This window comes from Athene noctua, chromosome 5, assembly GCF_965140245.1.
Source record: "Athene noctua chromosome 5, bAthNoc1.hap1.1, whole genome shotgun sequence".
In the NCBI taxonomy this organism is placed as follows: domain Eukaryota; kingdom Metazoa; phylum Chordata; class Aves; order Strigiformes; family Strigidae; genus Athene; species Athene noctua.
In genome coordinates, this window is record NC_134041.1 from 15,551,976 (window position 1) to 15,564,909 (window position 12,934).

Genomic DNA, 12,934 nt, shown 5'->3' on the forward strand with positions numbered 1-12,934 from the left:
GCATGTATACCTTGGAAATAATTTGTTCAAAAGTCTTGGATAGCTGAGAACGCTGCAGCTAAGTAGGGAAAATTACTTGATTAATGGCCACCAATGGAACAGACAGGAACTATCTATTTGCTTGAAAAGTATGTGAGTAGTTTCAGTGCAAGGTTCATGTATTTTTGCCAGTGGAGATAGTTAACACGCTTTTTTGTGCTAAATATTTTTTTTTTTCTCTGTAGGTACGTAAGGAATACGGCAAATGCTTCCGACATTCCTACTGCTGTGGTGGACTACCAACTGAGAGTCCCCACAGTTCAGTGAAGGCATCAACGACAAGAACTAGTGCTCGCTATTCCTCTGGCACTCAGGTAACAAAGATTTTGACAGCATCTTTTAATTAACCTTATTTATAAAAAGCCTACTGAGATGTATTCCAATCAGAAGCACTAATTGTCTTCTAATTATTATCATTTAGATGGCAAATATATACCTTGGCATAGTAGATTTGATTTCTTCTTTGATTTCCTTTTACTTCAGTCTAATGCAAACACCTTATTTTTCTTGTTAATTAGAGGCTGGTTTATAGGAAGGTTTATACCATCATGTTTCATCTAAATGAAATTTAATAAATTAGAGTTTTAATAACAAAAGAAGGAGTTTCACTACATGCTAGAAGAATGGCTTACTTTAGGCCCAAATAAACACAAATATTCTACATAATAGCATGTTAGGAAAAAATCTTTTTGTAACTTAATGTGCTTCTATTTCACTGCTTTATGTTAACAGAGTCGTATAAGGAGGATGTGGAATGACACTGTGAGAAAACAATCTGAATCATCTTTTATCTCAGGTGACATCAACAGCACTTCAACACTTAATCAAGGTCAGTCACTGGGAACATTTCAGTTTCAGAAGCCTTAAATTTTATACAGATTTTCTACCATTTAACACAGAGAATTGAAAAGAGTGTTTTGAAAAAAAAAAAAAAATCTGGAACTAAAAGCAGAGTTTTAAAGTCATCCACCAGCACATTTTAAAACCGTGTTCCCTCAACTGGCCCCCTGCTATAGAAGTTGAATTCCTCCATTCGTGGGAATGTATTTAAATAAGTTTCATCAATAATTTAACTTAAAAGCAAGATCATAATTTTAAATCGTTCCTAACCTTTATAGGTTAAATCTGAAACAGAAATATGAGTGCAGTAACATTTTAATGCATATTTGACTATGATTTTTAGGTTCAGAAATTTTCCCAGTGAAATCTAATTGATATCATTTCTATGCAAAAGGTGTCTGTAAAGCATTTATCTTTTCTATTTCAAAGAGCATCATATCTGTCACATGGGATAGAATCCAGATTTTCAGGCACAGAGAAACCAAAACTCCAAATTTTTCAGCTCAAATAGACTTTGAAATCTGTAACCTCGTTCTCATGTCCAGTTAGAAGACAAGAATGTCCCTTCCTTTCTCTCCTTCCCCTTGTGTTTTTTTATGGCAGTTTGATCTAGCAGTAGAGGGAAGAGTACTCTGTGCAAACTAAGTTCAAAGCCTGTTCTTCCACCCCTGTCCCTAGGAGAAGAACACATAGCCTAATCTCATTGTGAACAGTTTCTCAGCTCAGAAAGTTTCAAACAGAAAATTCGCCATTGTCAGGGCTGCTGTAAAGCCCTCAACAACCATAGCTAGCATTTTTCCTCCATTGTTTTTTTTCAAGGTTTGATAGCAGGGACATGTACCTGACTCACATTCATTTTAGAAGTAAAAAATGTGGTATTTGCAAAAGAAAATACTTCAGAAAGCATGATTCTGTTTTTGCTATTTGGCATATAGAAAGTGGGTAAGACCTGTCTGTCTCACTGCTCCCCCATCTGTATCTTGTATGTTCCTCTGGGAAAATGAAAATAAGTAACTTCCCCAAAGTAGAAAATACATACTTTTCATGCCCAAGAAAGAAGTACATTCCCTTCTAGTGTCTTAATAAAATCCTGTAAATACTCTAGAGATAAAAGTCTGGGATTTCTCCCGACTTTGATGTCTCTGACTCCTGAGGTTTGCTCTAACCATGCTGCACCCTCAGTTAATTCAGACTTGAACAAAGGTCTTGGAAGTATCTCCCTGTTTTGGAGCTCCAGTCTCAAGTCACTGGAGATGTTCTGCCATGATAGAAAAATTGAGACAATCTTTATTCAATTATAATATCTCCAGTATCTCAGTGATACATATGTGTAAGGGTAGTTTAGTACGTAGTGGCGTGTCATTCTTCCCTTAAAATAAAAATCACGCTTTTAAAGGTGGCAAAAAATTTAATTAAAAAAAAAAAATATCTTTATAAATTGTAGGTAATAATTCTAACCAAGATTAAACATAGTACACAAAACCAAAAGAAAAACCCAATAAAAATACATCTCAATTAGTGTTTCTAGTAATAAGTACATTACAACTGAAAAAAGCTATGATCAAACCTTTTCAGTTGTTCACTGATACAAACTTTCAAATAAGAGTAGCATAATCAGGCAGTAATTTTCTGAATCTTAGAATTTTCTGCTCATTTCTGCTACCAAGTATCTATGGTGGTACAAAAGCATTAATATTTGGAATATATACTAACTTTTCATTGCCAGATATAAATATCCATACTATAGAAATATAGCTGACTCTTTTGTTGTCCTTGGGTCTGTAATACACACTCGTCCTGATATACTACTGTGCAATGAAATAACAAAGAAAGTGGAATTTTACCTTAATGATAGGCTTAAAGTAAGTTTTAAATCACAGCATTTTGTGGGTGGGGGGTTGTCATTATTCCAACCCTTTTTTCTTTTAGTAGCTAGAAATCAGATATTAATTGATTTTTTTTAATAATTTCTCAAAATATGCTGATATTTTTTGTCTAATTATTCTGAGAGTTGTTTAAATGGTGTTGCATTAGCATGTAAAATGGGTTTAAAAAGATCTGTTCATATAGTATTTTGTTTCATCTTACACTGTTTGTAAACTGATTGTTTAAAGAAAATCTGTCATTCGAGGAATTCTTTTTCAAAATCTGTCAGATAAATTTGCAGCATGAATGTCCTGGGAGAAAATGTGAATGCTCTGATTTCTTAGAGCAAATATTTTGCTTTCCCCTCAGCATGCATACTTTTGCATATACTAAGATATGCTTCTTGCGGTTTGTTATCCACTGTCTGTTTGAAAACAGCAATTCCTTTCCACTATCTGTGTGTTTTTAATAAAGTGAATAACAGCTCTGATCCTGTCATAAGAGATTTTTCAATACCTTTCAATTCAAGAAATTCAGTTCTCAATTCAGGGCAGAAGTGTTCTATAAGATCATTTTTAAAGTTATAATAGCTTTATGTAGTACCTTGATCTCAACACATTTAATTGCTATTCTTGTGTAACAGTGATTTTGTATACATTAGTAAATGTCACTCTCACCAGATGTTTACTTTGGGGATTTGGACAGCACCTGCGAATTACTGGAATCTAACTATTTTCCTGCTCCCATTTCAAATACATAGCTCAAATACATTCAGAAATTTTCAGCTGAATTACATTTGACAAGTCCTACATGATTCATGATGAATAAAAAATATTCTTTATTGAAACTGTCAGCCTAAAATTAAAGAACTGACATTTTTTTCTGTTTCTTTTGCTTTAGGAATGACTGGCAATTACCTACTAACAAACCCTCTTCTTCGACCACACGGCACTAACAACCCCTATAACACTTTGCTCGCTGAAACAGTTGTATGTAATGCCCCTTCAGCTCCTGTGTTTAACTCACCAGGTGTGCTTATACTTCCTGAATAAAACTGCTGTTCTTGGCTCGCTCCAAATCCCTTCTTTTCTCTAGATAGAAACTCAAGTTGCAATACCCTAGCCATACATTCTGAATTTCTGTCAGTTCGAGAAATACAGTATTGCCAATGTCAGCTTGTAAAACTGCACTATATTATAGTAATGCCTTTGCCATAACAGTATTTACCAATAATTATCCATGTTTTTAACACAGGTGGCATAAATCTTAATATACTATTACAGGACTGACACCACATGGTCCGAGAGCCCATCTTCAAGATATATATCACTTAGAGGTATCATGTCTATGCAATATAAGGTTGACTCTAAAGCTTGCTGAGAAAAACCTGCTTATGGAATGGATTAGATACTAAAGCAGCGCAAGGCATCTTGACACCTTTGGATACCCCAGTGTAGAAAATTGTATCCAGCGTCAAACAGATCCAAACTATAGTATAGTGCAGCTTTATGGTAGATCATTTTCCTGTAGGAAAATCTTGAGAATTAACAGTTAGAACAGTTTAGTTCTGTAGGAATAAAGGGTGTCATCACTTACCTAACATTTTGTTATGTTATCTAGTTGCTTTTTTTAACTGCAGTGCAATTCATCAGTTAATATCTAGCAGTTACTGTTTGATGAGTCATGAGATCACTTTAGTATAACTGAAATGAAAAATCTTTGATAAAGAGCTCATAAAACCTTGTTTCCAGTTTTTATTTCAAGTTTCCTTTTTAACTGAACTGTAGTTTCTATTTTCATTCTCTTGTTTTCTTACTTTCCTTATGCTTTCCTCTAGCAACCTACAGAGAGACAAGTATGGGAGTAAAACTTAACTTTGCCTATCAAATGTAAATTTTTTCAGCATGATTTTTAATGGGCACAATTAAAACATAACTAGCGGTCATGAAGTAGACTCAGCGGGCAAGTGGTTCACAATTTGCAAATGAAATGTTTCCACATTCAAAAAGTACTTGCATACTGCTTTTTGGGAAACAACATGAGGTCTGTAGCAAACCCTATTGGTAACAGAAGTTATGCAATGCTGAAATAATTTGCTGTTTAAAACCAAAGCAGTGTCAAGCAGAAATGCTTAACAATTTACTTGTATTTTTACATTCCCACAGTAATCTTGCTACAGGCTATGGAAAGATTTCAAATGAATTACCTGATCATGGGCAACAAAATTTGCCTCATCAAGCCAATTTGAATATATTCTAGCATGCTTAACTCTGCAGTATATCATAGAAAACTCATTTTGGATTATCAGATATATTTTGGTATCTGTTTAGCAGAAGAAAAAATTAAAATTATAGAATTAAATCACTTTCATGAGGGAAATGAATGCCAGCATGTGGTCCATGTGTTGTCTACTTTTATAAATGCCATATGTTCTGCACAGCTAAATCTATTGCAAGAAAAATCTTGGAACATATATGAAATTGCAAAACTATAAAGTGGTTTAATCAAAGCTTAAAGAGACCTTTCAAACAACCCTCATCACTGTTTAAATCAGTACATATGGAGAGGAGTTAACAATAACACAAATACAAAATGATTTGCAAATTACTCAGAATTTATTTGGAAATTATTACTCTATTTTTTAAAATTCAAGACAATCTTTTCATGAGAAAACACAATTACTTTTTAATTGAAAACAATATTTCCAGAGAAGATTGAATTTTCTAGGATAAGCTGCAGCTTTAATTATGAAAAAAAAAAAAAAAACAAACAAACCAAAACTAACAACCTAAAACGAGAAAATGTATAATCTTTTCCAAAACAACTTTTTTCTTATACTCCTCCAAGCCTTGCATATAATGCAGCAGCCTCACAGTGGTCAGTTTCATTTCAGTAAAGTCACTCCATTCTTTCTTTACTTCAGACAACTCTGTAGATAAAGTGATTTTCTAGGAATGCTCTATCCATCTGACTTTCCATGGTTCAGACTGTTTAATTTCTTTCAAAGTTGTTTTTTTTCTTTTTCTTTTTCCTTTGCTTGGGAAGCACTGTGCTGTCATAGTTTACATGTCTTTGTGTCTGTAGGAAAACCTTTTCTTTATCGTGTTACCAAAAAAAAGCCAAACCCAAAAGCATAAAGACCTTAATCATCGTGAGACTTCATTTTTCCCCCCCTTAAACTTCTTTTCATGTTTCCAGCAGACTTACCCAATCTGTCATTCTCCAGCAGCTATGAGATATCGGCCATGGCTGATTTCCTCTTCCCATTCCACAACTAATATTTATTCTTTGGTTTAATTTCTGTGACCCATACTTACAGAAATTCCTAACATTTCTGCATTTGACTTCCATGCCCATGGTAACTGTGGGCCTAACTCTTAATTAACTATTCTGGTTCATTCAGCGCTGTCACTGTGACTGATGCAGACTGCAGGCAAACTTTGACCTTTAGAAGCCTGGGGCCGTTGTTGGCAGACAGAATATTAGTGCAAAAAAATTACATTAAGTGGGAAAAGAAAAGCTGTTATTGCTTAGTAATCTAATTTGCTGAACCCTTGCTCTGACTAAGTTGCTGAGAAGCTCAGTAATTCTTCATCATGTTACAATAAATCATTTTACTTTCTTTTATATATCAGCTACTCTTAGGCCAGATAGCCTGAGCAGACAGACATGATGTGAGTTGTCCAAAGTGAGTCATTCCACCTGCTGTCTATCGTGTTGTTGGATGGTGCTTGTGGGCCCTGGTCCAGTAGTGTGAAAGATGGCTGTCCTTGTTTAACATAAATTCTTTGTATTTATCCATTTTTTTCATTCTTTTCTTTACTTCATCTCAAAAAAAAAAAAAAAAAAAAGGAAAAAATTTTAGAAATGTTGTTAAAGTAGTTGCTTGCCAGTTATGTGGGTTTATGTTGTACATTTACCTTCAGTTATGTCTGTGATCTAATTCCTTTTTAATTTAGTGTCGTTTAGGACAAATTATGTTAATTTTCTTTTTCTAAATCATGGTGGTGTACTTCAAAACATAGATGCTTCGAAATGAATTGCTTTGCATTACATATGCAAGGGCATGGAGTGAACAGTTCCTTGTGGAAGAGTCACAGAATTGACACTAAATTAAGAAATCAAAATGCCACTACTCCCCACAGGAAATACATGTTACTATTTTTAAAATGCATCTTTCCTCTAAGGTGTGCAACTGTTTACATTTGGGAATGTTCAATAACCTAACTTTTCTCAAGTCTTACTTCCAAGTACAACTTTGTCCTGAACTACATTAAAGAATTTTGTTTAAAAAAAAAATTAAGTGGTAAAAAGCACATCAGGCAATAACCAGAAGTGTCCTTTTCCATTTCAGGACATTCACTGAACAATGCCAGGGATACAAGTGCCATGGATACTCTACCGCTAAATGGTAATTTCAACAACAGCTACTCGTTGCGCAATGGAGACTATAACGACAGTGTGCAAGTTGTAGACTGTGGACTAAGCCTGAATGATACTGCTTTTGAGAAAATGATCATTTCAGAATTAGTGCACAACAACCTGCGGGGCAGCAGCAAGAACCACAACCTGGAGCGCACGCTACCAGCCAAAGCTGTGATCGGCGGGAGCAGTAGCGAAGATGACGCCATCGTGGCAGATGCCTCATCTTTGATGCACAGTGACACCCCTGGGCTGGAGCTCCACCACAAAGAGCTTGAGGCCCCACTCATTCCTCAGCGGACTCATTCCCTTCTGTACCAGCCCCAGAAAAAAGTGAAGACCGAGGGAACCGACAGCTACGTCTCACAGCTGACAGCTGAGGCTGACGACCACCTCCAGTCCCCCAACAGAGACTCTCTTTACACAAGCATGCCCAATCTCAGAGACTCTCCGTATCCAGAGAGCAGCCCTGACGTTGAAGAAGACCTCTCTCCCTCCAGGAGGAGTGAAAATGAGGACATTTACTACAAGAGCATGCCAAACCTAGGAGCTGGCCATCAGCTTCAGATGTACTATCAAATCAGCAGGGGTAATAGCGATGGCTATATAATTCCCATTAACAAGGAAGGATGTATTCCGGAAGGGGATGTTAGAGAAGGACAAATGCAACTAGTGACAAGCCTTTAATAGTGTAGCAAAGAAATATTAAAGGCCACGTACAAGTATTAAAAAGACTTAATTGGCCCCATGCAGGCTCCCTCATATCTGCTTGAAGAGACAATTCTGTTGACCCTGTGGTTCTCCAGTAACGGGGATGACTGGACCTCGCAGTTCTGTGAATTTTTATAAAACAAAAACTTTGTATATACACAGAGTATACTAAAATGAATTATTTGTTACAAAGAAAAGAAATACCAACAAGGTATTTTAAGATATCTTCTGCTGCTGAATTTAACAAAATTGTGAAAAAAAGTGAAATAAACACTTTCCAGCCATTTTACTGCAGCAGTTTGTGAACTAAATTTGTAAATATGGCTGCACCATTTTTTTTTCTAGACCTACATTGTATTATATACAAGGCGTAGGCTCTAAATCCTGTGGGACAAATTTACTGTACCTTACTATTCCTGACAAGACTTGCAAAAGCAGGAGAGATATTCTGCATCAGTTTGCAGTTCACTGCAAATCTTTTCCATTAGGGCAAAGATTGAATACATGTCTAACCACTAGCAATCAAGCCACAGGCCTTATTTCATATATTTCCTCAACTGTACAATGAACCGTTCTCATGAAAAAAATGGCTAAAGAAATTATATTTTGTTCTATTGCTAGGGTAAAATAAATACATTTGTGTCCAACTGAAATATAATTGTCATTAAAAAATAATTTTAAAGAGTTTGAAGAAAATATTGTGATAAGCTCTTGGTTGCACATATGTTATAAGCTGTTTTTCTTACACTCTGTTCATAGTACAGTAGTATGTTTAAAATGCAAGTTCTACCCATTTTCACTTATTTTTCACTGTAAACAGTGTTCTGCTTTGACAAGTTAGTTTTTATTCTTGCGTTTTGAATTTTTACTGCCAAAAGAACATAATTTGGGGAGAAAATTATTTTAGAAGCCAATTATGCCAAGCCTTGCACAAATTTGGTATAGCTAACAAAGATTGTAACTCAATTCCCTGTTCATCCTTTAATCAGGGTTGGGTGGTAAGGGGTAAAGGGGACACTGGACACTTCTCACAAGCTTTCTCGTGAATAAAAGGTGCCTGTCCTTTAAAAAAATAAATAAAATATAACTATTACTCTTCCATATTCCTTCTGCCTATATTTAGTAATTAATTTATTTTATGATAAAAATCTAATGAAATGTAAATTGTTTCCAAAAAATTCTGCTTTTTTCATCCCTTTGTGTAAACCTGTTAATAATGAGCCCATCACTAATATCCAGTGTAAAGTTTAACACCTGTTTGACAGTAAATAAATGTGAATTTTTTTCCAAATAGGTAAAATGTGCATTATTATGTACAAAGCATAATTGGCATCAGCAGTCCTTTGACCTAGCTGTATCCTGCTTGGAATGTTTTCTTTACATTTCATGACTTAAGTGTCGAGAATACAATAGAAACTGTCTACATAGCTTTACAGAAGAGAGGTCATCTTTACTATTCATTACTGTAGTCACAATTGAATAGGATCAAACACAGACATAGCAGGGTCATTAGGAAAACGTACTGTAATTTCATATATTTACATAACTTTTAAGTAGGCATCTGTACTGAAATTAAAAGTAAGGTGGTAAACACCACTATCATATTCTCAGCAACAATAATTAGTTAATTGTTAGTGATGAAGATATATTGTTGCAGTGGGGAAAACATGAATAAGCAGCATTTGGATAGCACTCGATGAGTGCTATCTAAATAATTAATCCATCACGGCACTGTTTTGAGTTAGATAAATAAGCATGACTGTCCCTATTTTTATCAGAGAACTGCAGAAGGCAGCTGATGCCCAAGATGTTATCTACAAATCAGTGGAAAAATTGGAAGTCTGAAGTCTTCGTTTTGTTGATTCCCAAGTCTGATTTGTCCCTCTCAACCAGGGCCTCTCAAACAGAACACCAGGGACTTCATTTGTCAGCACTTCCAAAATTGTGTTCTTCCAATCAACTCTAAAATTAATGCCCCATCATCACAGAGGCCACAGTTTCATGTATGGCCACTCTGACTATATGTATGATAACACCAAAAATGAATTTGAAAACAGTATCAATTCTGTTACCTTCTAATGCATTGGAATATACAAAGTCCATTTGGAAAATAAATCGATGCATTTTGAAAAAGTTTGGATTTCAGAAGAGTATTTTGGGCAAGACTTTCTGCTGCTGAGAATTCAAACTGTAAAATCCAGGTTGAGATGGAACCATGGGGTTCAGGTAATCTCAATATATCTGTATCCAGGACTGTGACACTGTAGCGATTGTTCTTGAAGAAAAAGGCATCTTCATCATTGACCCTACTGGTAACTCTTGCCACCATGTTCCTTAACACTTAAAAATTTATAATGTTTGCAGCAGAGTCACTGAAACATTTAAAATTTATTCAGAAACTGTTTACTTCTGTTTAGTAGAGACGCTTCAAAAATCTGAAGTCTGTATGAAATAAGAATTTGTTCTGATTCAGGTTATACAGCAGACTCTTCGAAGCAAAAATGATCCCCTTGGTCTGTCTGGCAACTTAACAGCATGCTTGCTGCCTTTTACCTAGGAAATTATGTCTTAGGGATTTAAAAATGGTGGTGCTCAAGTAATTACAGTACACATGACCTAATAACGTCACCAACGCTCAGCAGAATCTTCAACCCTAGTTCAGGCAAGTACTCCTTTGTGTCTAACTAAAGGTGGCAAAACTACGTGCTGGAAAAAGGTTTGTAGCATTGTGATCTTAAATATATATTCAGTTGCAAATGTAACAAGTATTCATAAAACAAGAAAATGTAGCTGATGAACCTAAGATGAACCAGCTGAACCTAAGTATCATAAGGGAATTCTTTTGTTAGCTTCTTTGTAATGTAGATGTTGCTTTTTAGTGAATCTGGTTTTTTTAATGTTATGCTAGTGAGTGTCCTGTGTTTAGCTAGCAGCTAGCAGCCGATACCTTGCCAAATTTCTGTTGGTGTAACTTCTCAGTGTAGTAGGTTACAGTATAATTATATAGCCGACAGCTTATTGTAATTTCTTTATGTTCTCTTCTCACGTTCCTGCCATCTTGTCTTGGGATCAGAAGGACAGAAGAATTCAGAGGAAGAGTTCGAGAATAGCGAAATAATGACAGCAGAATTAATGGAAACAAGTGTTTCTTCAGGGTCATCAGTTAACCAGTTCCTATGATGGTGCCGAGGATATGCTGCTATTTTAGGCACTGTCTTTCAGAAGAGCTGTAATTTTCTTATGGCTAGTAATCTCCTGTTAGTATCAGTGTTAACCCTACTGGTTCAGTTCAATTCTTCCTTGTAACTTCAGTCCAGTTAATTCCTGCAAAAGATTAAATGGGATGTGCATTTAGTGAACTGTTGTATAATGGTGCTATGCATTGTTTAATATAAAATACATCTCAATTCTACATAAGTGAACCATAACATAAAGAAATACACTGGTAATACCTTTACAGTTAAAATTAACCTTTATCTGTGAATTTTAAAATACACCTTTGCTTCTTTTAAATTTGAAATGAAATTACTAATAAAGTTTACATATATTCACTTATGTAGGCAATAAAAGGTGTTTCAAATTGACATAAGTTATGGATAAAATATGTGTCATATTTTATGTCCTAATTTTTAAGGAAATTTTTTTCTGAACTACTCAGAGCATATTAATGGAACAACAAAAAAAATAAACAGTCCCTGTGTACTGTTGTTATCCCACTTCGCCTCTAAACTAACAAAATTTGTCTTCTAGACTTCATTATATGACAACATATACTAGTGTAAAGTTTTATCCCTGAATAAAATTGTTTTTTAAATCAAGAGAGGCTACAGGTAGACAATTACATAGATATGACATCTTCCCTGGGGTTTTAACTCACTAGTTCTAGGGGACAATGGAGAATGAAAAGTGATGGGACACAGTAGTAATTCTTCAGTACCAACTCAACACTTATACCAGGAAGGTCACGGTAAAGCATACCTTAGATGTTTTTTAAATAGGTAGTGACAGTAATTATCCACGTATATGGAAACCTCTGCTTCCATTTCAGTAAGCAAGAGTCTTGCTGTATGGTGGCACTATGAGATAAGGACCCCAGATTTATGGATGCCACTGGCATGCAGGGTCTGTACTCCACAACTACACCATAGGTTGGAATCCACCTTTGTACTGAGCTGGGGATAAAAATTACCACCACAGCCCTGGAAGCAAGAGAGCTGTGCCTCTTGTTTATATAAACACTTTGTAAATTACCAGTAATTCAATTAATGGATCCACATCAATCATCCAGCTCCAACAAAAAATCTAGAGTAAAGATTCATTAGGACCCTGTCTATTTCAACAGAGTGTTTGGAGGGGCTTTTTCAGTAAAATCCTTCATGTGGTTCTTTAGAATGACAACTTCCAAAATCCTTTTATTCATGCAGGATAAATTCTCAATGGTATTTCATTAATTCATGCCTAAGAGCATTAATATCTCTTCTTACTGTATTATGTCATCTTTAATTTCAACCGTTCCCCATCAAAGTTCCTGGCATGTGAAACGGATCACACCATGGTGCAGCCTGAGTGGTTATAAATGCTACTGCATATCATACAAGCCCCAACTCAGCAGCAAGGAAATGTTAAAGGACCATTCCATATAGTGCACCAGCTGTTGAAGTCATCAGTCCAGGATCCCAGATGGGGGAAGTCACAGTTGCAGAAATAACATTCAGAACAGGTAGTTTTATCAAGAAAATTCTTCTATAGCAAATTCTGTGTAATTCTTAATCATTTCTTCCTTGGGTGCACACCTCTTTCTGTGTGTTGGAGGAGGAGCCCAGACACAATGTAGACTGCACTGCCAACCAGTTTAAAGTTTAGAGACAGCAAAGCTGGAGCACAGAAACATGTATGCACATTAGAAGGTCTGGTTCACAAATAGGAAGCAGCAGGTTAGTATCTGTATGGGCTTTTCTAACAGAGAAGCAGGGTCTCTGAAAAAGCATCATTGAACAGCTAGTTGGAATAACTGTTCCAGTCCTCTTGTAGGATAAGAATTGCTTTAAAATACATA

General features: G+C 35.6%; 1 protein-coding gene across 18 annotated transcripts in view; it reads left to right on the forward strand.

The window, feature by feature from the left end:
• Positions 1-11,237, forward strand: part of ADGRL2 (adhesion G protein-coupled receptor L2) — a 395,343-nt gene extending 384,106 nt beyond the window's left edge. For 12 of the 18 annotated variants that reach the window (XM_074906457.1, XM_074906459.1, XM_074906463.1 and 9 more), the window contains 4 exons: positions 225-353; positions 772-868; positions 3,646-3,774; positions 7,100-11,237. In XM_074906457.1, coding sequence (XP_074762558.1) covers positions 225-353; positions 772-868; positions 3,646-3,774; positions 7,100-7,854 — 1,110 coding nt within the window. In that variant the 3' untranslated portion in view covers positions 7,855-11,237. The other 6 variants (XM_074906470.1, XM_074906471.1, XM_074906472.1 and 3 more) reach the window with 4 other exon arrangements.
• Positions 11,238-12,934: the final 1,697 nt, after the last annotated feature.